Source organism: Phocoena sinus, chromosome 3, assembly GCF_008692025.1.
Source record: "Phocoena sinus isolate mPhoSin1 chromosome 3, mPhoSin1.pri, whole genome shotgun sequence".
NCBI lineage: Eukaryota > Metazoa > Chordata > Mammalia > Artiodactyla > Phocoenidae > Phocoena > Phocoena sinus.
In genome coordinates, this window is record NC_045765.1 from 13,448,433 (window position 1) to 13,475,496 (window position 27,064).

General features: G+C 47.9%; 2 protein-coding genes across 7 annotated transcripts; one reads left to right on the top strand and one right to left on the bottom strand.

Moving 5' to 3' along the window:
• Nucleotides 1–10,348: 10,348 nt before the first annotated feature.
• CIB3 (calcium and integrin binding family member 3) lies at nucleotides 10,349–16,225 on the top strand. 2 transcript variants are annotated; one of them, XM_032627879.1, is made up of 6 exons: nucleotides 10,349–10,409; nucleotides 10,629–10,663; nucleotides 12,608–12,719; nucleotides 13,715–13,862; nucleotides 14,681–14,876; nucleotides 16,097–16,225. In XM_032627879.1, the coding sequence occupies exons 1-6, from the start codon at nucleotides 10,359–10,361 to the stop codon at nucleotides 16,116–16,118; spliced, it is 564 nt and encodes a 187-aa protein (XP_032483770.1). In that variant the 5' UTR covers nucleotides 10,349–10,358; the 3' UTR covers nucleotides 16,119–16,225. The 2 variants fall into 2 exon arrangements, with proteins under 2 accessions (XP_032483770.1, XP_032483771.1); XM_032627880.1 differs by lacking the exons at nucleotides 10,629–10,663; nucleotides 12,608–12,719.
• Nucleotides 16,226–18,068: 1,843 nt separating this feature from the next.
• Nucleotides 18,069–26,650, bottom strand: HSH2D (hematopoietic SH2 domain containing). Of its 5 annotated transcripts, none has more exons than XM_032628774.1 (7): nucleotides 26,544–26,650; nucleotides 24,515–24,662; nucleotides 22,687–22,776; nucleotides 21,518–21,683; nucleotides 20,852–20,986; nucleotides 20,167–20,244; nucleotides 18,069–18,720 (listed from the first exon to the last, which is right to left on the bottom strand). In XM_032628774.1, exons 2-7 carry the CDS (start codon nucleotides 24,637–24,639, stop codon nucleotides 18,196–18,198), a joined length of 1,119 nt encoding a protein of 372 aa, XP_032484665.1. In that variant the 5' UTR covers nucleotides 24,640–24,662; nucleotides 26,544–26,650; the 3' UTR covers nucleotides 18,069–18,195. The 5 variants fall into 5 exon arrangements, with proteins under 5 accessions (XP_032484665.1, XP_032484664.1, XP_032484666.1 ...); XM_032628773.1 differs by having other exon boundaries at nucleotides 20,155–20,244; XM_032628775.1 differs by lacking the exon at nucleotides 20,167–20,244.
• Nucleotides 26,651–27,064: the final 414 nt, after the last annotated feature.

The following is a 27,064-nucleotide window of genomic DNA, read 5'->3' on the forward strand; positions in this document are numbered from 1 at the left end:
AATGCACCCACTTAAATTGTAGCCTTCCACGAGTGTAGTCACATTTATACACCTATGTAATCGCCTTCAGAATCAAGATAAAGAACATTCCTTCACCCCCAAATTCCCTTGTTCCTCTTTACAGTTAATTCTTCCATCCCTTTCCCCAGGTAACTCCAAATTTGTTTTCTCTCACTATAGGTCATAATGGTCTTTTTTTAAAGTTTCATATAGGTGGAATCATAAACCATGTGTTCTCTTGAGTTAGAGTACTTGCACTGGGCATAGTGTGTTTGAGATTCTTCCTGTTGTTGGGTATAACAGTACTGCATTTTTATTGGTAAGTGTTATTCCATTGTAACTGAGTAGGACCCTTCCTGGAACACACCCTCCCCCACCCACTCACCCACCATGTCTTCTGCCTGCCTCTCGTTTGTAGAAGAGGTTAGCCTCCAAGGCTGTCCCCAAGTTCCAAAGTGTAAATTTAATCAGAGAAGTGAGACAATGGAGAAAGAAAGGAAGACAAAGTAATAATAGTTCAGCCATTAAATAAAGTCAAGGGGACTTGCCTGGTGGTCCAGTGGCTAAGACTCTGCGCTCCCAATGCAGGGAACCTGGATTCGATCCCTGGTTGGGGAACTAGATCCTGCACGCATGCCGCAACTAAGAGTCCGCATGCCGCTACTAAGACCCAGCATAGCCAAAATAAATAAATACTTAAAAAACAAAAACAAAGTCAAGGACATTCAGTTCCTCCTCAAGGGCTACAGATAATATTCTGAGCCATACCCTTTGAGGGTTTCCCCACCAGGTAGAAGAAGTTAACTGTATGCTGACCACAAGCACATAGATCCCAGACCTGTTGGAACCAGAAGATTGATGATGTTGACTCCCAATTGCCTCCTGACCAACCAATCAGAAGAAGGTCCATGAGCTGATCACATACCCCACAATCCCCCTTCCTCACACTGTCATTAAAAATCTTTCCCTGAAAGCCTTCAGGGACTTCAGGCCTTTTAAGCACTAGCCACCTGGACTCCTTGCTTGGCACCCTGCAATAAACACTACACTTTCCTTCACCACAATCCAGTGTCAGTAGATTGGCTTTACTGCACACAAGCAAGCGGACCCAGGTTTGGTTCGGTAACACAATTATATATAAATGTATTCAACTTGCTTATCCACTCACCTGTGGATAGATATCTGGGTTGTTTCCAGTTTGTGGCTATAATGAATAGAGCTTCTGTGAACATAGTATATATCTTTGTATGGACATATTTCTCATTTCTCTTGGGCTCACTCCAGATGCCTTTGCTTCTTGAGGTAGAATTGTAGCAAGATTTGGTTTTCCTCAGAATAAAATGTTGATTCTCAGCCACTCTGGCTTTGAGGCTGTGATAAGAGAATATGGTTGCAGAAGGTGTACCAAAAAACCTGATCTAATAGTGTCATAACACTTGGGACTCCAGTGAGTTGGGCTTTTAATTCCCTGATATCACAAGTAATTTGTTTGTTGAATAAGCAGAACTATTGTCATAACCAAAACACAGTTCTATCTTTGTTCCCTTCCATTCTTTTAAACATTATTATTTTTCAGTGTGGATCATCTTCCTCTGTCCTGGATGAAAATGCTCTCAGCCCCATGGCTCTCCTCTCATTTTTTCATGTGACACAGAGGAAACTCACTTTATGTAGTAAATAAGCCTCAGATCAATAAATGGAAAGACCTCAAATGGAGTCACTTATACTAAGTGCCACATCACCAAACTGAGACTTAATTACAGTTTTGGCTTTTCCAGAAATGGAATCTCAAAGTAGTCAATCAGGAATTGCCTGGTCAGCACTAGTTAGGTCATCTGCCTGATAGACTCCTACCATCGCCTAAAGAAAAGTAACCTTGCAATAACCAACCAGGTAAGTAGCATAAAACATAAAATTTACCATTGTAACCACTTTAAATTGTACAACTCATCAACATTAAATGCATTCACAATGCTGTGTATCTATTTTTTTTCAGATTACAAAAGATATACAAACATTAATTGTGGAATACGTAATAGAAAAAAATACAGAGAAACCCAAAGAAGACAGTAGAAATCGCTCCCATACAGAAAAAAAAATCTGTTAGTGTTTTGATTTCTATTTCAGTCTATTATTATTTATAATTTAAAAAAATAAAAATGAGATCTTATTCTATACTTGCTTTGTCACTGACCCTTGCCCCATGAGAATACTGTGACTGCTTTCATGTATTGAGTTAAAAATTTTATCATTGAGATTTTAACACTAAGAGAAACAGGGAAGAAGCCCAAAATCTCCCATAATCCTTTGCTGACATTAAGATATATGTATAAATCCACATGTTCCGTGTAAGAAAACCACACAGTAAAAAAAACTGGTTAAAAGAAAGAAAGAAAAAGGAAAACAAAAAAGTAGAAGCTTCCCTTCCCACCTCCTTCCAAAGCGATTAACAAGTTCATTTTGATTCTTTGCAGCACAAAATGTGTATATGCCAATATATATATATATATATATATATATATATATATATATATATATATATCTTTGCGATGTTCTTTTATTTCTGCCTTCAGCTTTTCACTTATCAAAATGTCTTGAAGCTCTTTACAAGACAGCAGGTACACTTCCACCCCACCTTCCTCAAAGCTGGATGTCCTGTGGATGAGTGAAGCCCTCCCCAACCAATGACCACCTAGGTGCCCACAAATCTTATCTGAGTTTTGCAAGTGGCCTGAATCTGTAGCAGTGGAATTGCTGAGTCCAAGAGTATGTGCATTTGTGCATTTAAATTTGGACTGCTGTTGCCCAAATTGTGCCAGGGACATTTTTTGAGGGCATTATGGGGGTGGAGGAGAAAAAAGAAGAGAGAAGCAAGAGCCCCCAAATCTAGAGGGGGTCGACAAAGGAGGGCACGATGCCTGCCATTTCCCATTCTACCTGCAGGGGGCAGCAAACCGCTGCCCAATTCTCCAGCCATAGGCTCAACCTTTGGCGAACCGGAATTGATGAGATCGCCAAGAAAGGAGTGGCTGTAAATATATATATAACAGATTCACTTTGTTGTACTCCTGAAGCTAACATAACATTGTAAATCAACTGTACCCCAATACAAATTTTAAAAAAAGAAAAAGAAAGAAGGGGCTTCCCTGTGCCAGTGAATGGGGGCGACCAAGTGGCGCCAGCTTACTTGTGGGGCTGTCCACGACAGAATCAACTCCGCAGGGAGGGACAGGAAAGATTCAGGTGTGGAAATCTGTCTTCCCCAAGCCAACCCAGCAGCCTTGGAGCTCCTTTTTGGCACTTCCAAGGCTATGTGCCCTGGAGCAAGTGGTCTGACCTCTCTGAGCTTCTCTTTCCTCTTTTATAAAATGGGAGTGATGATGATGATAACAATAACAGCTAATACTTTATATGGACTCATATGGAGATCATCTAATTTACTCTCACAGCCACCCTATTATGTAAACCATCCTGATTTTATAGGTTGGGAAACTGAGGCACAGACATAATCCAATGCACACTGAGTACTGTTTGATCCTTGTTTTTGTCAACCACTATGAGGCCATCCGCTCAAATTAGATGCATCACTGTTTTATAAACCTTAAGAAAGTGTTTTTCAACCACTTCCCCCCCCTTATTCCCCCCTAAAGAGACCATTTTAATTTAATTTAATTAGAGAAGTTAAATGCTGATGAATAAGATTTTGCGAGGGAGGGTTAAGCTTTGGAGGGCCACAAACCACTGAAATATCTAAGATTTTTTTTGTCACCTCCTCCCCGCAAACCAATTTTCACCCCCTTGGGGGCAGTATTACCCCCACTGATATTTGGTGTTCTAAGAAGGAAAATGTGACAAGTGAACTATGACACAGTGCTTTTGATTCCTTACAATTTTTATTTTATATCCTTTTGAAGAGTCTCGAGATTTTCATTATATGCTACTGCTGTGTATAGATACAAAGAAAACCAGTGAATCAGTTAAGGCTTCCTAAATGTCTTCATATTCAGAGTATACTCTTCAAAATCACTTTCCAACTCTAGGTTGTCAATGCCTGTGCTTTATCACATGACATCTCCCTCTGTGCCATCAAGGACTCACGTAAGGAGCATTTCTGTAAGACAATCCACACTGTTTCCAAAGAATAGGGTATGGAAAGAGAAAAAACATAGGGTATGGGGGGAAAACATGGGACATATCGCCTTCCAAGTGATCAAAGCCAATGTTGTTGGTGACATGGTATAGCTCCTGGTATGATGTGATGATGAAACTGAGCAGGACCCTGCAGGACCTTCCTGGGGACACACCCCATGTCCTCCACCTCTTGTTTGTAGACAAGCTTTAGCCTCCTACGCCTTCCCCAAGTTCCAAAGAGCAAACTTAACCAGAGAAGTGAGAAGGTGCAGAAACAAAAGAAAACAGTCAAGTGAGACAAAATAATAATAGTTTAGCCATTAAACAAAGTAAGGGACCTTTGGTTCCTCCTCAAGGTCTATAGATAATATTCTGAGCCATATCCTTGAGTTGTTTTGCAGATACTAAAACCCCTACCAGATGGAAGACGTTAACTGCATGCTGACCACCAGCACGTAGACCCCAGACCGGTTGGAACCAGAAGGTTGATGATTGAGATTCCCCAAACACCGCTCTGCTACCTCACCACCAACCAATCAAAAGGACATACACGAGCTGATCCCGCACCCTATGACCCTCTGCCTCACCTTGCCTTTAAAAACACTTCCCTGAAAGCCATCCGGGAGTTCAGGTCTTTTGAGAATGAGTTGCCCATTCTTCTTGTTTGGCCCTGCATTGGGCACCTTGCAAAAAACACTGAAATTTCCTCCAGCAAGACCTGGTGTCAGTAGATTGGATTTGCTGCATGCAGGCAAGCAGACCCAAGTTTGGTTCAATTACAGTGAAGAAGGGCAAATGAGGTGTTTCCTGTTTGGGGCTATTATGAATAAAATAGCCATTATAGGTTTTTGTGTGAATATACGTTTTCATTTCTCTGGGGGTTGCCCATGAGTGCAAGTGCTGGGTTGTATGGTAGTTGAATGTATTTTATTTTATTTTATTTATTTTATTTTATTGTGGTAAGAACATTTAACTTGAGATCTACCCTCTTATCAAAGTGTATACTACATTATTGTTGGCTAGAGATACAATGTTGTCCAGCAGATCTCTGGAGCTTATTCATCTTGCATGATTGAAACATTATGCCTACTGATTAGTACGTCTCATTTCCTCCCTCAAGTCCCTGCCAACCTTTTCTACTCTCTGCTTCCAAGAATTTATTTTAGATATCTCATATAAGTGGAATCATGCAGTGTTTGTCTTTCTGTGACCGGTTTATTTCACTTAGCAAACATCCTCAAAGTTCAACCATGTCGTCACATATTGCAGAATTTCCTTCTTTTTACAGGTTGAATAATATTGCATTGTTTATATATATACCACATCTTTATCCATTCATTCATCGATGGACTTTCAGGCTGTTTCCATATTGTGGGTACTGTGAACAGTGCTACAATGGACATAAGAATGCTAACATCTCTTCAAATTCCTGATTTACATTCTTTTAGATTTATACCCAGAAGTGGGATTGCTGGATCATATGGTAGTTCTATTTTTAATTTTTGAGGAACATCCATACTGTTTTCCACAGAGGCTGCACCATTTTGCATTCCCACCCACAGTGTGCAAGGGTTCCAATTTCTCCACGTCATTGCCAACACTTGTTTTTTTTGTGTTTTTGTTTTGTTTTGTTTTTGCAGATGTGAAGTGATATCTCATTGTGGTTTTGATTTACATTTCCCTGGTGATTAGTGACATGCAGTATTGTTATTATGATTCTGAGTTTTACAGCCTATATTATTATTATTATTATTTTTTTGGCTGTGTTGGGTCTTCTTTGCTGCACGTGGGCTTTCTCTAGTTGCGGAGAGCGGGGGCTACTTTTCTTGCAGTGCGCAGGTTTCTCATGGCAATGGCTTCTCTTGTTGCGGAGCACAGGCTCTAGGCACACAGTCTTCAGTAGTTACAGCACACGGGCTCAGTAGTTGTGGCTCGCAGGCTCTAGAGCACAGGCTCAGCAGCTGTGGCACATAGGCTTTGTTGCTCCGTGGCATGTGGGATCTTCCCAGGCCAGGGATCGAACCTGTGTCCCCTGCATTGGCAGGCAGATTCTTAACCACTGTGCCACCAGGGAAGTCCTATAGCCTATATTATAAGGGGATTTAAAAAGACCTCCTTGTTCCCCATTGCCTCATGGTTGAAGTCCAGGATATACTATAAGGTATTGTTGCATATAGTTTAACATAATAAAGCTGAAATTGATCTATGCCAAGATAAAATTAATTTATTTATACCATGAAAACTGATTTCTTGGAAATGCAAAAAAGAAAAAAATTCCATCATTGGAGCTGGTGTATCAGAGAAGCAGCCTCTAATGGCAGACATGAGCAGCAGCTTAATTAACCGTTATTAATTAACTTAATCATAGTTAGTGCTTGCTGAGCCCCTACATACAGCACTGGCTGGCTTGCTCTCTCTCAACTGTGTGATGCTTGCTCCAGCCTCAGGGCCTTTGCACTTGCTGTTCCCACTGCCAGGGACTCTCTTCCCACACAGCTTACTTCCCACTCACTTCCTTCCAGTCACTACTCATATGTCACCCCAACAGAGGTGCCTTCCCTTCCTAATCTTGTTAGCTCACCCTCATAGCTCACCCTCATCTACATAGCTCACCCTCATCTCTATCTATGTCTGCCCTGTTTTATTTTTCTTCTTAGAACTTAGCCCTCCTGACTAATTATGTGTTTATTTGGTTGCTTGCTCACTGGAATGTGAGATCCATGAGATCAGAAACTCATTTTTTTCCACAAATGTATTACCAGGACCTAGGACAGCGCCTGGCACACAGTACATGTTCAATCATTAATTAATTGGGGGGGGGGAGTTACATAACCAAATCACAAAGTGTTTGATGGGGTCAGGCATAGGAATTTGGACTTCAACCACGAGGCAATGGGGAGCAAGGAGGTCTTTAAAAACTAGTTTTGTTATTGTCTTCATTTAAAAAATGTATTGACCAGCAATAAAATTCACCCTTTTTGTGTACAGTACTATGAGTTTTCACAAATGAATACAGCCATGTCACCGACACTACAATCAAGATATAGAACAGTTCCATCACCCCCCAAATTCCCTTGTTCCTCCTCCCACCTCCCAGCCCCTGGCAACCATTAATATATTTTCTGTTCCTATAGTATTGTCTTTTTGAGAATGTCACATGAGTGGATGAAATCATCTGGTAGATGTCTTCTTGACTCACTTGAAGGAAGTGAGGCTTCTTTCACTAAGCGTAATGCGTTTGAGATTCATTCACATTGTGCATATCAATAGTTCATTCTTTTTTATGGCTAAGTAGTATTCTATCATATGGACAAACCACAGTTTGTTTATCCATTCTCCAGGTGAAGGACATTTGTGTTTTTTCCCGTTGTTGAAGGTTATGAATAAGGCTGCTATAAAAATTTATGTACAAAGAAATTTTTAAGCTGAAATACAATTCACATACCATCAAAGTCACCCTTTAAAGTGCACAATTCAGTCACACTGAGTACGTTCACCATGTTGTGTAACATTCACCGCTATTCAATTCCAGAACATTTTCATCACCTCAAAAAGAAACCCCATACCCATTAGAAGTCACTCCCCATTCCCCCTCCCTCAGCCTCTGGCAACCGTGTATCTATTTTCTGTCTCTGTGGATTTGCCTGTTCTGGGCATTTTATATAAATGGGATCATACAACATGTGACATTTTGTGTCTGGCTTCTTTCACTCAGCCATAATGGTTTTGAGGTTCATCCACGTCATAGCATGAATCAGTGCATCACTCCTTGGTATGACTGGATAATATTCCATTGTATGGATAGACCGCAATTTCTTTATCCATTCACCCATTGATGGCCATTTGGGTTGTTTCTACTTTTCTTTCATGTACAAGTTTTTACGTGGACATATATTTTCAATTCTCTTCACCTAGGAATAAAAATTGCTGGGTCATATGGTAGCTATAAGTTTAACTTTTTTTTTTTTTTTTTTTGCGGTACACGGGCCTCTCACTGTTGTGGCCTCTCCCGTTGCAGAGTACAGGCTCCGGACGCGCAAGCTCAGCGGCCATGGCTCACGGGCCCAGCCGCTCCACGGCATGTGGGATCTTCCCAGACCGGGGCACGAACCCCTGTCCCCTGCATCGGCAGGCGGACTCTCAACCACTGCGCCACCAGGGAAGCCCTATAAGTTTAACTTTTTAAAGAACTGCCAGACTGTTTCCCAAAGCGTCTGCACCACTTTACATTCCCACCAGCAGTGTATGATGTTTCCAATATCTCCACATCCTGGCTAACACCTGTTATTGTCTGTCTTTTTTAGTATAGCCATCCTAGTGGGTGTGAAGTGGTATCTCACTGTGGTTTTGATTTCCATTTACCTAATTACTGGTGATGTCGAGCATCTTTTCACGTGCTTACTGGCCATTTGTATATCTTTTTTGGAGAGATGTCTATTCAAATCCTTTACCCATTTTGCTTTGTTTTAATAGACTTTGGTTTTAGAGAAGTTTTAGGTTCACAGCAAAATTGAGAAGAAGGTATTCAGAGTTTTCCCTTACATCTCCTGCCCCACTAATGCACAGCCTCCCCAGATATCAACAACCCCCACGAGAGTGGCGCATTTGTCACAGGTGATGAACCTACATTGACCCATCATCAGCTAGAGTCCATAGTTTAATTAGAACTTACTCTTCATGTTGTACATTCTGTGGGTCTGGACAAATGTATAATGATACATAGCCATCGTTATAGTATCATACAGAGTAGTTTCACTGCCCTAAAAATCCTGTGTTTCACCTATTCATCCCTCCCTCCCCCCAACATTTGCCCATTTTTTTCTTGGGTTATTTGTCTTTTTGTTGTAAACTTCTAATAGTTCTGTATATAGCTTGGAGACTAGTCCCTTACCAGTTACATGATTTGCAAATATTGTCTCTATTTCGTGCACACGTACAGGTTTTTGTGTGCACATAGGTTTTCATTTCCCCTGGACAAATACCCAGGAGTGGGATTGCTGAGTCATGTGTAAGTGTATGTTTAACTTTATAAAAAACTGCCAACCCATTTTCCATAGTGGCTGTACCATTTTGCATCACACCCTCAATGTATAAGAGTTCCAGTTGCTCCATGTCTTCGTCAACACTTGGTATTGTCAGTTTTTTCCCCCAAAAAGATCATCTTCAGGGGGGTCTTTAAAGCTTGATCATAGTCATATTTTACAGGATGGCTTCACACGCTGGGGCACAGTATAGAAGCTGAGGCAGGGGCCAGAGGAGTCTTGTGGGAGGAACTGCAATGGTCCAGGCCAGGGAGAGTGGGGATGAGGGAAGGGGAAGACTCAAGAGTGATTCAGGGGGCCTGGGGTATGGGGCTGGAACTGGCTGAGCAGGAGAGGAAAGTGGAAGGAGGCCAGATCCAGAGTGAGAAGGGCAGGGAGTGCCAGGCTGGGAACTTTCAACTCCCAGATTTTCTGCCCAAGAGGATTCTGAGTCTTAATAAGGTTGGGAGCTGCTACATTGTATTTACCCCTTGAGGATGTATGGCGCACATTAACATATTAAAGCCTCTGACAAGTACTCCAATAAAGAACTCTGGTGTTATTGAACCCAAACTTAGACATTGGATTGCTTTTCTCAAGCCATAGCCTCGTCCTCATCATCATCCCCAATGCATACCTCATCTAGCTTGTTTACCATTATGTGCCTAGAGCTTGCTTGTATCCAGTGGTCAAATATTTTTTGGGGGGTTGTATTAATGATCTCATTAGATCTTCAGAACAACTCTATGAGGTAGGTACTAATATAATTTCCATTTTACAAACAAGGCTCAGAGAGACCAGATGACTTGCCTAAGGCCACACAACTAGTGGGTAAAGAGCTGGAATTTGACCTGGGGTGTGCTGGCAGCCTCTCCATCACCCTGCCCATCTCTCAAAGGTGCCCCATAACCTCGGTCTCACCTGGTGGTGGCACGTGTGCTCTCCCCACTGAGGGCTACCCTGTGACCTCCCAAAGCCCTTCTCCTTGCTCTGGTGGCTATGGACATACTCAGGCTGTTGCCCAGAGAGCTCGGCTGTAATTTGAGTCTCACCCAGGCTGGGGGTGATGTGGAGGGTGGGCAGGTGACAACCAGGGCAGGGAGATTTGCCCAGACACTGGTACACAGCAGCCTGCCGACCGGTGTGGCCCCGAGGAGTTTGGGGGCTTTGGGAGCTTGTTCCAGGGTCCTGGCAGTGGTCTTCACCATGGGCAACAAGCAAACAGTATTTACTCATGAGCAGCTGGAAGCATATCAGGTAGGCGTGATGGGCCGGGCCCTCGGTGGGTTTGGCAGCCTTGGTTTACTGGCCCAAGAAATGGGGACAGCATCTCTTCATCCTGGGTGTGCAGTCAGCAAGTGTTCTGGGGAGGCTCTGTGTGTGGCTTCAGGCAGCGATGGACGTGGGCTTGTGGGAGAGGAAGGAGGCCCCCCCCCCCAGGCAGGGTCTGGGTCAAGCCAACATCTCTCTCCGCAGGACTGCACCTTCTTCACGAGGAAGGAAATCATGAGGTCAGTCTAGGGAGGAGGGAGGAAGAGGTGGAAACTTGCTATACGTTGCTTGATTTGCAATTTGACCACGTTCAATGTTTCGTAAGGGTTAAAGCACTAATGGGGGGATTGCGTGCATGGTTGGTGGATGGATGCAGAGACGGGAAGGCTGAGAAGTCACATCTGGTCCTGTTGTCACGTCTCTAGGCTGACAAGCTTGGCCTTTCTCCCAAAGGTGGTGGGGAGCCATGGAGAGTGTGTGAGCATGGCAGATACAGATCAGCATGTTAGAAAGATCCCCCTGAGGCCAGTGTCAAGAGGCTGGGAGGCCAGGGGCAGAGTCTAGAGCCAGTTCTGGGCTGTGGGGTTGACATCAATGTTAGAGAGTGAGAAGGTGGCCCCAGGCTGCTGCAGGTCCCTGGTGTGAGCGAGACAGGCACAGGTGGGTATTCTACATCATCACTCATCCCATCACTCTGGAGCTCTTATCCAGAGGCCCCGACCCATGAACTTGGAGCTGTGAAACTGAAGCTGGCTGGGGTTTAGCTGCAGAGTGATAGGGGCCAAGGCCCCAACTGTGTGGGCACAGGACATCCATTATTGATGGACACACCTTTCACCAGTGAGCCCCATTGTCTGGGTGAGGACAGCTTGCAAGGTCATCCTGGCCATCACGATTGGATTACTGATGGGGAAACTGAGGCTCAGACAAGGGAGGCTGACCCCAGGCCCCTGGGTAGATGGGTAGAGCCCCAAGGAGTTGGAGACTAACATTTTGTCTGCCTCAAGCTTCTCGCTTGTCAGACAGACCTACTGAGGGGAAAGGGGGATGAGGGGAAGAGGGACTTACACAAGGCCATACAGAAGCCCAAACCCAAGCCCAGGCTATTCTCTGAAGGAACCCAGGACTGAAGTTCCAGATATCTCCTCCTCGAGTTCCTAGTCATCATGTGACCGAGGGGCTCCTGTCCCCTCAGAGACAGTCCCTAGCAACTTGGGGACCTCTGACTCATCAAGGATGGTCTCTACAAGGCTACTGCTCAGCATGCTTCAATGATGGTATGGTGTCACCAGGTGAGGGCATTAGGGTGGAGAGCTGGCTCTACCATCTAGGTAGTGTGTATGGCATTTGGTGTTTTGCAAAATGTCTTTCATTTACCCTTTTGAAAAACCTGAATATTAGACTTTTGTGTTTGCTCCGCCCCATTGAGAGAACCCTGCCCCCCGCTGTGAAGGGAGAGAAGGAAAGTGTGAGGATGTGGGCCTTTAGAGGCCTTGCCAATGATGTGATAATGTCCAGAGGTACATAGATTGGCTCAGATTCTCTGAATGCTAAATGTGAATGCTATTTGTCTCCTAGCATGGAGCAATGCTGTTTACTTTTTTGTTCTTTCATCTGCTTACTTCTTATTGACTTTCTCTCGGAGGAGACCCAAGGGCAGTGACAGTGTCTGTTTTGTTCACCATCCGTCTCTGTGCCTGGCAGATAGTAGGTACTCAGTAAATACTTGTTGAATGAATGAATGAATGAATGAAAATTTATCACAGTGCCTGGCACACTGTAGGCACTCAATAACTACTTGTTGAAAGAGGGAATGAATGAATGACCTTGCCTTAAACACTCTCTCTTTGTCAACCCCAACTGCTTGGTAAGCTCCTACTCATGCTTCAAAACCCAGCATCAATGCCCCCTCCTCCAGGAAGAATTTCCTCCTCCCTGGCTTGCTTCCTGCACTCTAGTTTTCCCTAGCTCTGGAGTCCTCTCTTTACCTTGGCATTGTCCCCAGGGCGATAAAGGCACCTGTGTCTGGCTTTGTGTGTGTGAGGCTTAGGCCCACGGCTAATGGCTCTTGGGAACTCAGCATCTTTCAGTGTAGAGTAAGCAGCTGCAAGAGTGAGAGAGTAGGGACAAGGCCACACACACCCATCTCCCAGACCTTCTCGTTGTTTCTGTCCCCACACCAGGCTCTTCTATCGCTACCAGGACCTTGCCCCCCAGCTTGTCCCTCTCGACTATACCAGCTACCCTGATGTGAAGGTTCCTTACGAGCTCATTGGCAGCATGCCTGAACTGAAGGTATGCCTGGGCCATGGGGCAGGCAGGGAAAAAGTAGTAGGGATGTCCCTTGCTGCATTCCTATGAGGTGAGTACTGTGATTATTTCCATTTTACATATGAAGAAACTGAAGTTCAGAGAGGTTAAGACACTTGTTCATAATCACACAGCTAGGACATGACACAGACAGGATTTAAACCCTGGGTTGTTGGGAAGATGAGATGAGATAATGCAGGTAAAGGGCTCAGTACAGGGCCTGTGACATGACAAGTACTCAGGGAACATTAGTTTTTCTTTTCATAGTAGGAGCTATTAAATGTGGGTTCTTCTCAGCTGGTTGTCTGACACATAGTTTGTGACTCTGGAGGGGACTCTTGGGGTGAGGGACTGTGGATAGAGATTATTTTATCACAGGGGACAGAAACCTCATTCAAGAGGGACAGAATGGGTTGGATCACATGAACAAAAATGCAGGGAGAGGCTTAGCATCATGTACGGCTGGAACCAGGGTCTCTGAGAATATGCTTGGGAATCTCCCTCCATCTTTCAGCTTCTCCCAGGAAGAGTCTTCAGTCTCAGGAAGCCTGTTCTCTTGAGGTAGTGAAGGGAAACACCAGCTGCCTCAGATTTCCTCCCATAAGTTCTGCAACAAGCAGAAATAAGGTTCCTCCACCCCAACTTTTCAGCAACTCTCCCAGGGCAGCCTCTGATTGGCAAGTTTGAGTCATATGCTCATCCCAGAGGCAATCACGGATGCCAGGTGAATGGAAATCCCTGATTGGCCTCACTCGGGTCATGTGACTGCCTCTGAAGCTGGAAATGGGGTTAACGACACCCAGACCACTGGGGTGGAGATTGGAGTTGCCTGAAGTCCTCTCCAGGGATCATGGGAGGAAGAGAGTCTTGGTGAGGGGTACTTGGAGGTTCCCAGGAAGGTGAGTGTTGAGAGTGAAACCATGCAGAGCCCTCCCCCCAAGGTCCTGGTCAGGGATTGGTTCCCTGCTTCCTGTCTCTAGGACAACCCTTTCCGTCAGAGGATTGCCCAGGTCTTCTCCGAGGATGGGGATGGCCACATGACCTTGGACAACTTCTTGGACATGTTTTCTGTGATGAGTGAAATGGCTCCCCGCGACCTCAAAGCCTACTACGCTTTTAAAATTTATGGTGTGTGCAGGGACCCGGGGTGGGGAAGCGGGAATGAGACCGGGTCGGGCCAGGGGCTGTCCTGCCATCACAAATGTCTCCCCAAGGGCTCCGAGGCCCTGCGTGGCCCTGTCCTTCACCTCACCCTGGTACCTCCCCACCCCATCCGTTTACTGACTCCATTCCAGCCACAATGGCCTGGCTGTTTCCCCAACACACCAAACTCTTTCTGCCTCTAGGCCTTTGCCTCTGTTGTGCCCTTGTCTAGAATACCTTTCCCCTGGCTCCTTCTTACCTTGAAATTTTGGTGAAAAGTAACCCATGCCCCCGAGTTACTCTCCATGCCACAGCCTATTTCTCTCCTTTCATGGAGCAATGCTGCTTAATTTCTTGTTCATTCATCTGTTCAGTCCTTATTGACTTTCTCTCTGAGGAGACACGAGGGCAGTGACAGTGTCTTTTTGGTTCACCATCTGTCTCTGTGCCTGGCACTTAGTAGGTACTCAGTAAATACTTGCTGAACGAATGAAAATTTATCACAGTGCCTGGCACACAGTAGGCACTCAATAAATACTTGTTGAAAGAGGGAATGAATAACAGTTATCACACACTTGACACATAGTAGGTGCTCAATAAATACTTGAGTGAATGAATGACCTCCCAGCAGGTCCCTGCCCAATTCCAAAGCAAGATCCAGATATTACCCTAGGGTCTTGGGTTCCCTCCAGTGGCTCAGTTTCCTCCTCTGTAAGACAGGGAAAAGATGTGCCCATGACTGGCCCAGCCTGCCTGCCCCTGTGTCCCCTCACCACCACAGCCCCACCTGTTCTGCTGCGCAGACTTTAACAATGATGACTACATCTGTGTGTGGGACCTGGAGCAGACGGTGACCAAGCTAACGCGGGGAGAGCTGAGCGCTGAGGAGGTGAGCCTGGTGTGTGAGAAGGTGCTGGATGAGGCCGACGGGGACCACGATGGGCGACTGTCCCTGGAAGACTTCCAGAACATGATCCTGCGGGCGCCGGACTTCCTCAGGTGACATTCCTCTCCACCCTGCACAATCCGTTCCCATGTATGAGAGAGGCTCTTATGGAAAGGGTTCATAGACTCCCTTTGTGAAAATCCCTCTGTTCATTCATTTGTGACCTTGGGGAATTTTCCCGACCTCCCTAGCCTCAGTCCCTGTGTCTTTAAAATGGGGATAATTAGAGACCTTGTGAACACCTCCTCTGGGTGGACACAGCTCTTTGGGTGAGTGGAATATGGTTGGACTTCAGCCCTCAGTTGCTTGAACATTTTGTAGTGAACAGACTGTACCATAGCACTTGGCAGCCCTGGGGAGAATCAGTGCTTCCACTGTAGGGTGGATAGCATGGGTTAAATGACTTAATACAGGGGTTGGCCCACCACCTGTTTTTTTGTACCTCCCGTGAGCTAAGAATGGTTTTTACATTTTTAAATGGTTGGGGGAGAAAATAAAAGAATAATCATACTCCACGACACATGAAAGCCGTATGAAATTCAAATTTCCGTGTCTATTGCTAGTTTTATTGGCACACAGCCATGCCTGTTTGTGTACATAGTGTCTACGGCTGCTTTTGAGCTACATGGTGGTGCTGAGTCATTGTGCAAAGTTGGAAATATCAACTATTTGGCCCTTTGCAGAGAAAAGTTGAGTGACCTCTGAGCTAGTACACGGAAAGAATTTAGAGCAGTGCCTGGTATACAGTAGGTGCTCAGTAACTGCTTTATGGTTGCTGTTGTGGCTGTTATCATTGGTGGTATCCTTTCATGACCAGAGGGCCTCCTTCCTCTACCCTGGATAAGCAAGGCTGGTCTCCCGCCACAGAGACACAAATAATGACACCAGGATGAATCCCTTGCTACTAATTGAGCACCTACTGTATGTCCCGCCCTGTACATTGGCCTCTTTTTAGCCCTTATTACAGCACAGTGAAGGAGGGACAGCTTATCCCCATTTTACAGGGGAGTAAACTGAGGCCCAGAGAGGGGTAGCCGCGCACTTAGAGTCTGGGGCAGAGCCAGGATGTACACTCTGATCCAAAATGATGTGCTCTCAACCCCTGTGGGGGTCAGGAAGGCCACGGCCTGGGGTTTATTGAGGGGGTCTATCTCTCCCCCACCCACTGTGGCTCCTTGCATGCCTCGGGGACTCCTGGTGGGAGTGTTGGGGAGAAGGACGAAGGAAGGGTACCCTCTGCCTGCTGACAGACTCCTTTTCTCTTTGCACCCAGCACCTTCCACATCCGCATCTGAGGGTACTGCAGAGGAGCCGGGCCAGAGGAAGGCAGGGCGACCCCTCATCTCAATGTAGAATCTGGTCTCCCTGGGCTCCGGGAATAAACACACATCACTGAGTCACAGCTGCTCCGAAAACGTGTTTCCCAACTTTAACCTGGCAGACAAGAGGGAGGCAGCCAAGGATCTAACCTCTGTCCTCACTATGTGATCCTGGGTGTGGCTGCACCCTCTCTGGGCCACAATCTCCCCATTTGTACAAGGAAAGGGGTGACTTCTGGATGTCTCTCCACCGAGAGGGCTGGAAGTGCCTCACTGTGGGTCTTGGTGGGCAGAGACGAGGTGTGGAGATCAGGCCCATGCTGTCCCAGCTCAGGGCCCCCCAAAGCCCAACCCTCGACCACTCAAGTTGCCTTTTCCCCCCTCAATCCCTGAATTCCTCAAGGGGACTAAAGCTTCACCGCCTCACTGATTCATTAGAATCGCCAGAGGAGGCCTCTGGAGAGGGTGTGGTGGCAGGAATGTTATTCACTGAGGCTGGCACAGTGCTTTACAGTTCAGGAAACACCTGCCATTCTTTCATCACATTGGCTGCCTGTGACATCCCAGCAGGGTTGGCTGAGGATAACTCACACTTCGTTCAGAGGCAACGGGGTGACTTGCCCAAGGCCACACTTGAAGTCATCTGCAGAGGTGGACTTGAACCCAGGCCCACTTCACTGCACATCCCAGACCTCTACATCTTGCAGATTTGGGAACCCCCATACCCAGTCCACCTATAGTCAGCCTGGGGGCCCATTCCATGTCCCCAGTCAATCCAAGGAGTGGTCATTCCTGCAAGAGAGACAAGCCCCCCAGGGACCCTCCCAGACACCTCCACTGTGTATTATTTCTAGGGTGTCCACTCTTGCCCTAACCCCCATTTATTAAGCACCTACTGTGTGCTAAAGCCCTAGGTTTTATTTGAATTCTGCTGGTTCATCCTGAGAAAGAGGGACTGCTCTTCTCCCCATTTTCCAGATGAGGAAACGGGCCCAGAGATGTCTAGTGACTCACCAAAGGTCACACAGCCCCACAACCCAAGATTCCCTCCAGAGCCCATCCCCATCCACAGCCCTAGGCTGCCTCTCCCTTTTTAAAGGAAAGGGCCTCTTATGCTTCTCCTAAAGCTGCCGTTGATGTCAGGAGTGCTTACTGTGTGCCAAGCCCTCCACAAGTTTCATCTCCATTTGCACAAGAACGCTGAGAGGAAGGCATGAACAGCCCTGTTACAGACAAGGATGTACTCTATGAGGTGTGCCTAGGTTACGTGGGGAAAGGGCTCAAACTGACCTGGCTTTGAATCCTGGTGCTGACACCCCAGCCATGTGACCTTGGCCACACCTCTTCTCTTCTCTGAACCTGGATCTTTATTTTTTTAATTTTAATTTAATATAATTTAATTGTTTTGGCTGTGTCACGCAGCTTGTGGGATCTTAGTTCCCCGACAAGGGATCGAACCCAGGCCCTTGACAATGAGAGCATGGAGCCCTAACCACTGGACCGCCAGGGAAATTCCTGTCTCTTCTTTAAAATGTGCAGAATGGGGGCTTCCCTGGTGGTGCAGTGGTTGAGAGTCCGCCTGCCGATGCAGGGGACGCGGGTTCGTGCCCCGGTCCGGGAAGATCCCATATGCCGCGGAGCGGCTGGGCCTGTGAGTCATGGCCACTGAGCCTGCGCGTCCGGAGCCTGTGCTCCGCAACGGGAGAGGCCATAACAGTGAGAGGCCCGCGTACCACACACACACACACAAAATGTGCAGAATGAACCTACCTGATGGGCCTGCTCAGAGGCATAAAAGAAATAATGAACATGGAGGGTCTGGTGTGAGGCTAGGCACAGAGTAGGTGTCCTAGACGCCACTGCGGTAACATTATTATTATTACTAATTATTATTAAAATGACCAGGTCACCTTACTGGCAATCGCAGGACCAGACCCAAGCAATGTCTTTATTACATTCCTCAGGTCCCTGAGGGCTAGTGGGTCACGGCAGAGAGCAAAAGGTCCAGGTATGAACGGCCCCCGGCAGAGAGGGTCCCAGAGCCGGGGCGAACCTAGCAGTACCCAGGGGCGAAGGGTGGCGGTGAGCGGTACTCCTCGGGGAGACAGTCCTGTGGTTCTTTTGAGCCCCTCGGCTCCGGTTTGGACACGTGTGAGGACAGGGCCCTCACCACTGCCTGGTGCCAGTCCCTGACCCTCGAGGTTGTCTCGCTCCAGCTGGCTGACCTTGAGGCTTTCCTGGAGGGCTCATCTCTGTTTCTTGGAGCTTGGGGGTCTGTGTAGACGTTATTTTTCCAGGCTGAGTCCCCTGCTCCAGCTCCAGAGCCATGGGCCACCACCAATGGCTTGGTGTCCCAGAGCGATGAGCTCGCAGCCACCAGCTGGGATTTCAGCTCCTGCTGGACCTTCTTGCCCGTCTGGGGGAGTATCTTGAGATTCCTCCAGATTTTCTGGCAGACCTCCTCAAGAGGAGCTTTCGGGGGGCAGGAGGAAGTAGCTTTCTCCGTGGATGCCCCGTCCGGCTCTGCCAATGGCTTCCCTTCTTTTCGCCGATGGAGCAGGACTGGGTTTGTGAAGGCCTGAAACGGAGAGCAGGTGAGACCTGGGGCTACCCCGCCTACCACAGCTCTGAATCTGCCCCAGAAACTGGGATCTGGGTTCCACCCAGATGTCCTGGGGCCAAGAAAGTCCCAAAGAGAACCCCCAAGCCTGATCCCACGACCCACACTTCCTGTCTCAGTAAAGGGCTTCACTGTCTCCCTCAGTGGTTGGCAAACTTTTTCTGTAAGGGGTCAGAGAGGAAATGTTTTCAGCTTTGCAGATCAGTCTATGTTTCATTACTCACCTCTGCTGTTGTAGGGCCAAAGCAGCCAGAGATCATACGTCAGTGAGCGAGCGTGCCTGTGTTCCTCTAATACTTTATGGACACGGAAATGTGGGTTTCATCTGACTTTCAAGGGTCATGAAATACGATTTTTCTTTTGATTTCTTTCAGCCATTCAAAAACATAAAAGTCATGCTTAGCTCATGGGCCATACAGAAGGAGGCAGTGGGCCAGATGTGGCCCTTGGGCAGTAGTTTGCCAACCCCTGATCTACCAGGTTGTTCAGGCCCCAAACTTGGGTGTCATTTGTGGCAGATGCTGTCAATGCCCCATCCACATCCCTTTGTCTTGAGCATTTTGGTGCCTCCAGGTCCACTCCCAAGTGCCAGCAGTGGGGACTCTGCCTTGGGGACTTCTTTGGCCACTTGCAGACCAGAGGTACCAGAGAATTAAAACCTCCCAGAGACAGCGCTTGACTAATGACTGATGGAAGGGAAGATCAGTACCACAGCTCCTTGTCCCTAAGGTGGGATAACTGACGTGCGTGTTCCACAGAGTCCACAGGGGTAACCTGCTCACTACAGCAGCCTCCTTTGGTGGCCCTCTCTCTCCTGACCCACTTTCCTGCTCCCCTCATGGCACCTCCTGGGATCACTTCCCAAATAATGAATGACTGGGGGACTCAGACCATGATACTGTCCCTCTTCCCCTCACCCTCCACCTCCAAGCCATCAGCAAGATCCACCTTTAGGGCTCCCTTTCTAGTTTCTCCCACATGGATACTGTCCCTGCCTCCTTCCCGCCCCCAGACAGCCCCTTCTTGCAGCTGGCAGCCACAGGGAACACCATCAGTCCCACCATGCTCAAGCTCTCTCATGGCTCCCCAGCACACCTGGAATAGATCCCAGCACCTCACCCTGGCCCCAAGACCCGGCATGAATGACCCCTGCCGACTCTGGCCCCTCACCTCCCAACAATCTCCCTTTTGCTCACTCCACTCTGTCCACACATTGGCTATTGTGGTTCCTGTTTTTCACCCTGAGCCTCAGGACATTTGCATGTGCTGTTTCCTCTGTTTGGAATGCCCTCCCTGCATCTCTATGTGTGGTTGGCTCCTCTTCATCCTGAATGTCCCAGCTCTATGCCACCTACTCCAGGAAGCCTTCCCTGACTGTTCCCCCACCCTCACCTGCAAACCCACCGATGTGCCAGGTCCTCTGAGGGACAGGAGAAGCAGTGGTGAACAAGTCAGATTCCCAGGCCTCCCAAAGCTCACAGTCTGATGGGAGAGGCAGGCAGGAAACATGAAAACTCATAAATAAACAAGACTTTTCAAATTTTACAGACTGCTCTGCTGCAAATGAACAGGGTGATGTGATGGAGACGGCAGAGGGGCTACTTTAGGTCTGGTGACTGGGCAGAGAGATACTTGAAGAAGAAGTGATGAACGAAGCCAGGCACGGGAAATCTGGGGGCAGAGCACACAGCACATGCAAAGGCCCTGAGGTTAGCTTGATGTGTCAGAACAGCAGAAGGGTTGGCAGAGGGGCTGAAGTTGGGCTGGTGATGGGTAGCGGGACCTGAGATCATAGTTGGGATTTTAATCTCAGTGCCTTGGGAAATCACTGAAAAGTTTTTTGTTTGTTTGTTTGTTTTTGGTTTTTTGGGGGTTTTTTTGGCCACACCCCACGTGGCATTGGAAGTACAGAGTCTCGACCACTGGACTGCCAGGGAAGTCTCCCTGAAAAGTTTTGAGCTCGGAGCTACGGGATCTAATCTTCATTCTAGAACATCTCCTCTGGCAGCTGTTGGCCACCTCTGCTCCTGCATCCCCCTGCCTCACCTCCCGCCTTCCAGATTGAAGGTGCCAGTTTTCTGTCACATACCTCTTCAAGTGGGGCCATGGGACAAGAGGAGGGATTCTGATATTTGCTGAGGCCAAGAGCAGAGCTGGTGGCTTCCTCAGCCAATGCGTTGGAGAAAAGGAAGAGATCCTTATAATCCGCATTTGCTGGATCCTTCTGCGGGGCAGAGGGGACATGCAGCTTAGTCCCAAGGAGGGTACAGGGATGGGGCTGTGGTCCCAGATCCTGGAAATGGGGCCTCAGAGGTTGCCCCATCCACAAACCTTGTAAGGAAGAATGCCCCTCCCTCAGCAGCTACTGAGGGCTAGGCCCTGCCCTCTGGGCCTTATAAGGAATATGCCACACTCACAGCCCCTTCTGAGGGCCTAGGCCACGCCCATCAATCCTTATAAGGAGATATGCCCCTCCCCCAGCAGCTTGTGAGGGCTGGGCCCCACCCACTGAGTCTTATAAGGAAATATGCTATTCCTGTAGATCAGCCAAGGTTATACCTGGCACATGAATTCCTGTAAAAAAAATCAGCCTGCGGGCCAGGGAACAAGGACCAGGAGGGGCGGGGCCACAAGAGAAATGGGGACCGCAAGAATGACAGAATCACAAGAGGCTGAGGGGACTGAGGGAGCAAAAGAGTCTGGGGGGCTTGGCCCTTGGGAGAGCGCTATGGCCCTTGAGGGTCCCAACCCTCACCTGCTGGCTGGGCTGCGTCAGCAGATCCCCGTGTGGCCGCAACGGCTGCTGCTGATGGAAGGTGACCAAGGCAACTAGAGAGGCATGGGCTCTCTCTTCCCCAGGGATGATGAAGCTCCCATCGTCCAAAAGTTTCACCATGAAGTGGCGGCAGCAGTTCTGAGCTCTGCGGAGACATTGCCATCTCATTCCCCATCATTCTGTCCCCATCCCCGAGCCCTTGACCTGGTAGCATCATGGCTACAGCCCATCTGCCTAGATTCCCTTGTAGTCTCCTCCACTCACTAGCCATGTGACACTTGGCAGGTGACTGCACTGTGCCTCAGTTTCCCCCTTTATCACATGGGGCTACTAAGGCTGACCTCAGGACTTCTTGTGAAGATGGAACAAGCTACTGCAGGTAAAAGCTTAGCTCCGTGCCTGGCAAGGGGTAAATGATCAATAGAAATGACAACAATGAAAACTGGTACAGGTACTGAATAAATGCTCCATTATTAATGAACGGATGCATTTATTAATGGACCACTATGTGCTTACTACGTCTCATTTAATCCTCCCATTATGACTCTGAATTAATTTTAGCATTCTTATGTTCGAGATGAGGACTTTGAGGGGGGAACAGAAAGGGTGAGTAACTTGTCCAAGATCACACAGCGTCTTAAGTGGCACAGCCAAGCCTTGGACTGCGTGACTAAAAGCCTAAGCTTTCCCCTCTATGGGTAACTCTGTAATAGGTCCATTTAAAAAATTCCTTTGGCCTGGAATCCTTTTGAAAAGTAGTTTGTGCTGCTGAATCCCCTAACTGAGATGCTGGATCAGGCATCGAGAAATTAAGGAGCTGGGCTGCCCTGGTTTCCCCTAACATGTCCCCCTGAGTGAAGTCAGGGAGTTGACATTTAAATGGTAGGGGAGAGGGGTAGTAAGGGGAAATGCAGTTGCCACTCTTGAGTCCTCAGCAGTTCCTGTTCTCAGACACACAGTCTCAGTTACCACCAGGCCCAAGTCTGCTGGTTACAGCCAGACCTGCAACTGCCTACTCTTCAGTTATATCTGGCCAGACCCTCGCACTGGTTGCTCACTGAGAAGTTGTTGTATGAAGCACCACTTGCTCCTCCAAGGAAGCCCCAGAGCCCTCCTGTCCCTGCCCTGGCCCCTAGCCCAGGCCTTACTTGTAAGAGAGCGTGTAGCCCACGTGGCTGTGACTGACCCTGATGAGGAAGGATCCCAGTGGCTGTGACTCCAGCAAGTTCTCGGCATCCCTGGAAGGGCAAATACAGGAGAGAGATGGCTAAGCATACTGGCCAGATGTCTGGTATACCAGTCATCCCAGTACTGGTGCCCCTGAGTCAGAGAGGCCTGTACTTTTCTGTTTTCAAACAAACAGCCTAAAACCCCTTCTTTTCTTGGTTATTTCAGATCTTGAGATATTCAGGGACAGGGGTGTTCTCCCAGACTTGGCAGGAAGCCTCTGATGACCTTGACCATCTCTCAGAGCCCCTGCTTGCCTTCCCAATGCCTGGAAGGCACCCCCCAGAGGCACCTTTGGGTAGATCAAGGTGTCACAGGTAATAAAGCAGGAGCTGCTCTTAGATGCATTTGGTTTTAAAATCCAGCATGCTTTTCATTAGCTGTGTGACCCCTGGTGAGGGTCGGTCCCTTGGTGACCTTCAGCTTCCTTAAGGTGAAAGTAAACTCTTACTCTCAGGGCCCACTTGAGGACAGATGACGTGCATCCAGCGCGAGTGTGCAGCTGGCTTACTGCCAGCTGGTAAGAACCCACAAAGATGCTGACTACAGTAACTCCCCTACACATGAACCTTCAAGATGCGAACTTTCAAAGATGCGAATGTATTATAAACTGCTTACAGTACAGTACTGTTGGGCTGGCCAAAAAGTTGGTTCAGGTTTTCCGTAAGAGCGTATGGAAAAACCCGAACGTACTTTTTGGCCAACTCAATACATTGCCAATTGTGTTAGCTGGGTACCTAGGCTAACTTTGTTGGACTTACGAACAAATTGGACTTCCGAACACGCTATCAGAATGGAACTCATTCGTATGTAGGGGACTTAGTGTATTATTGTTACTCTTATCCCGGGTTCACAAAGAGCAATGTGGCCTTCTAGGAGACCGAATGGGGATTTTGGACCCAAGCTGTCGAATACAGAGGCCACTGGCCACGTGTGGCTGCTGAGCCCTTGAAATATGACTGGTGGGAATTGAGACGTGATTTTAGCATATAATACGTGCTGGATTTTGAGGACCTAGCGCCGATTACATGTTGAAATGAGAATATCTTGGATATACTGGGTTAAATAAAAAATATGATAAAAATTAATTCCACCTGTTTCTTTTCACTCTTTTAACGAAACTACTAAAAAGATTTAAAATTGTAATGTGTGGCTCACATTGTATTTCTTTTGGTGCACCCCAGAACTCAGAAACCATGCCCAGTTCCTCCTCTCTGTGGCTTTCACAGTTTCCTCGACTTCCTGCATGCAGAATGTGGCAATAAATGTTCTATTCACCATTTATTTAGAGCCAGACCCTAGGGGTGACTAGGTGGATTTGTTCATGTCCTCAGAGCTCAGTCTGATGTAGGAAGTGCATGTTGGTTATATCCCTGATGGACTGAGAGCAGCTGTTTGGGGCACTGTGTTAAGAAAGATTCTGAGGCTGCATTCTGCCATCATTGACTGGTGAGGTTGCATCCCCACCTGGGTGAGGTGGGGGGCAGGGGCCTGTCAGGTCCCTGGCAGTGCTGGTCTGGTGGCCACTTGTATAGAGAAAGCTGAGGACCCGTAACTTGCTCAAGGTCACATAGTGAGTCCATGGAGGAGGCAAGATTCAAGTCTGGGACTCCAGAGCTCTTTTCACCCACCCTCTTAACACACTTAGCTGAGCTAAGCCCAGAATTCTGCAGTAAAAACCTGCCTAGAGTCGGGGAAGACAAGGGAAGAGGGTGAAGGGCAGGGTGGAAGGTGTGGGTGTGTCCTTACTCTCTTGAGATGGCACCATGGAACCACTCAGGGACCCCTCCACAGGTCAGCTGGTCCACCTGAGTCTGCACGAACCAGTCCAGTCTTGGAGGCAGTGGTGGGGGCAGCTTTCTGGCCTCCGTCATGGCTTCCAGGGGTGAGGGGTGACCTGGGAATGGGAGGGAGGAAAGAGAGTCAAGCCTGGACCACCTCGCAACTTTGCTCTATTCACGCAGCTCATGGTGTTTCCTCCTTTAAGAAGTCCTCCAGGCTGGACAGAACAACAGGATTGAAGTCGGCTTGAGTTTCTTGAGCACCTACTATGTGCTGGCACTTTATGCACATTCACTCATCGACTTGTCCCAAACCGCGCCCGCCCCCCCAAGGATTTTTCCTTTTCCTTTTATTCTTATTATGTCGTTACTACAAGTATTAGAAAGTCCCTTTTAAAAATATATGTATTTAAGAACTGAGTTTATTTAAATATTAAGTAACTATCACTGTCCTGGGAGGGACGTGGAGATGGCAAAATGATAAGTGAATGAATGAAACAGCAGGTACACAGTGGGTGCCATAAAAGGTTGCCACGGTTTCATTAAACACTACAGAGATGTGGCCCCAAACAGTTGCTTCTGCCACCATCGTCACCATAAGTGGTGGCTACAGATGGCACACCTATAACTTGTCAGGTGCATGGCTAATTCACACTCATTCTCAGCAGTTTTAAGCTCAGGTACCACAGGACTTCGTGAGCCAAGACAGAGAAAACAGAGCTGGAAAACAGAAAGAAAACAGCAGCGATTTGCAGAACAGTATTAAGTCAGCGAAAAACCAGCAAAAGGGTTGTGCCCTGCTGGGTTGTCTACACATGACCCCTCACTTTTACCCTTAATTCTGTCCCCAAACTGCAGCTCGCCCCTTCTCCTCCCACCCACTGGTCTAACTTTTCAATATCTCAGAAGGTCTTTGTTACCAAGCTGTTTCCACAGGGAGGGGATGTGTTTATCAACCCAGTCAATATTGACTTTCTCCTGCCAGAAGACAGACACCAAGCACACCCTCTGGGGAAGGACCCAAAGGAATTCTGCGGCAAGTGAAATTAAATAGATCCATTAAAAAATGTTAAATGAAGCAGCGTGACAAATCAGTTGAGCCCAATCAGAGCCAGGCAACCTGGGTTCAAACCCCAGCTCCCTCACTTAGCTGCTGTGTGACCTTGAGCAAGTCACTTAACCTCTCTGTGCCTGAATTTTCATCTGCAATTTGGGGTTAATGATGGTAATTACCTGAGAGGGTACAGTTGGCACAGCAGTAAGCACTGTATGTATATAATGAACATTCATGAATCCAGTAGTGACCTAGCATGAGGTAATGTTTACAAGCTTGTTCTTTTTTTCTACCAGGAAGAACTCTTACTTATCCTTCAAGAGTCAGCAAAAATATCCCCCCTCCAGGCAGCTTTCTTGCCTCTTCTCTAAGACAAAGCCCTGGGCATCCCTCTCTGTCCCTCACCTTCCCCACCATTCTGGTCTAGCCTTGCCTCATGGAGCTGGAGTGTCTCTGTCTGGCTCTGTCTCCCCCATATTAGGAGCTCTTGAGGACTGGGTCCAGGGCTAGGTTCTTTTGGATTTTTCTTGGTCCCCAGCATCACCTGGCACTGGGTGGGCACAGAGGAGGGTGCAGGGCTGTTGGCTGATGAATGAAGTCATACTGTTTTAAGCTTCTGACCCTGGCATTGAGGCCTCCCTCACCCCTTCATCCCCACATCCTTACTCTACCCCATACTGATCAAGCTGTCTCTCCTCTCCATGTCTTTGCCCATGCTGTGCCCCTGCCAGGAACGTTCTTTCCCTAATTCCAGCTCTATTTTCCAATGGTCACCTACCGGTGCCCCCAGAAAATTCCTCCTGCCTCTCTGGACCCCACCAGCCCTGTCCCTCCTTCAGGCCCAGCCTGGCCCCCATGTGCTATCTTCTCAAGGGTGGAGATGAAGCTCAGGGTCTTGGGGCCCCGGTCTCAGCATGGGGTGGGTACAGAAATAGGCACGTACCTGGGAGAACCCTGTGGGGGGGCCCGAGGCCCTCACTCTGGCTGTGCCCCGGCACCTGCAGGAGCCTGGGTTTCTGTTCAGGGACTGCACGTCAGCGGGGTGGGGCGTTGCCCCAAGTGGTTCCTGTTTCCTTAAGTAGGTGAGCCCTGGGCGGGGACTAGGACACTGCTGTCCCCCCCCACCCCCCCGCCCCATCTGCAGTCTGACGGAGCTGCTGAGCTGCATGCAGGTGGATAGACACCCTTGCTCCATCCAGACCTCGACAAGCCTTTATTGAGCACCTACTGTGTGCCAGATCCTCAGGGAATAAAAGAGGTGACCCCAAGACAGGCATAGGTCCTGCCCTCCCAGCATCTATAACCTGGTGAGAAACGAAGAGAAGTGAGAAATGATTAATGTCATTGTTTCACAGTGGACAGCCTGTCAGGAAGGGGGAACTGGAGTTGCAAGAACCCCGCAGAGGGGGGCCTAACTCATCTGGAGGAAAGGGCTTGCTAGGGGGGCAGGTAGGAGTCAACTTG

What these genes read in the sequence shown, in the direction of transcription:
- HSH2D (XM_032628773.1), bottom strand. Translation starts at nt 24,639, where the DNA reads ATGACGGAGGCCAGAAAGCTGCCCCCACCACTGCCTCCAAGACTGGAC. An exon ending in CATGGTGCCATCTCAAGAGA is followed by an intron (nt 22,777 to 24,514) that starts GTAAGGACACAC and finishes TTGCCCTTCCAG; the next exon opens with GGATGCCGAGAACTTGCTGG. An exon ending in GGCTACACGCTCTCTTACAA is followed by an intron (nt 21,684 to 22,686) that starts GTAAGGCCTGGG and finishes ATGTCTCCGCAG; the next exon opens with AGCTCAGAACTGCTGCCGCC.
- CIB3 (XM_032627879.1), top strand. Translation starts at nt 10,359, where the DNA reads ATGGGCAACAAGCAAACAGTATTTACTCATGAGCAGCTGGAAGCATAT. An exon ending in CTACGCTTTTAAAATTTATG is followed by an intron (nt 13,863 to 14,680) that starts GTGTGTGCAGGG and finishes TCTGCTGCGCAG; the next exon opens with ACTTTAACAATGATGACTAC. An exon ending in CGGGCGCCGGACTTCCTCAG is followed by an intron (nt 14,877 to 16,096) that starts GTGACATTCCTC and finishes CTTTGCACCCAG; the next exon opens with CACCTTCCACATCCGCATCT.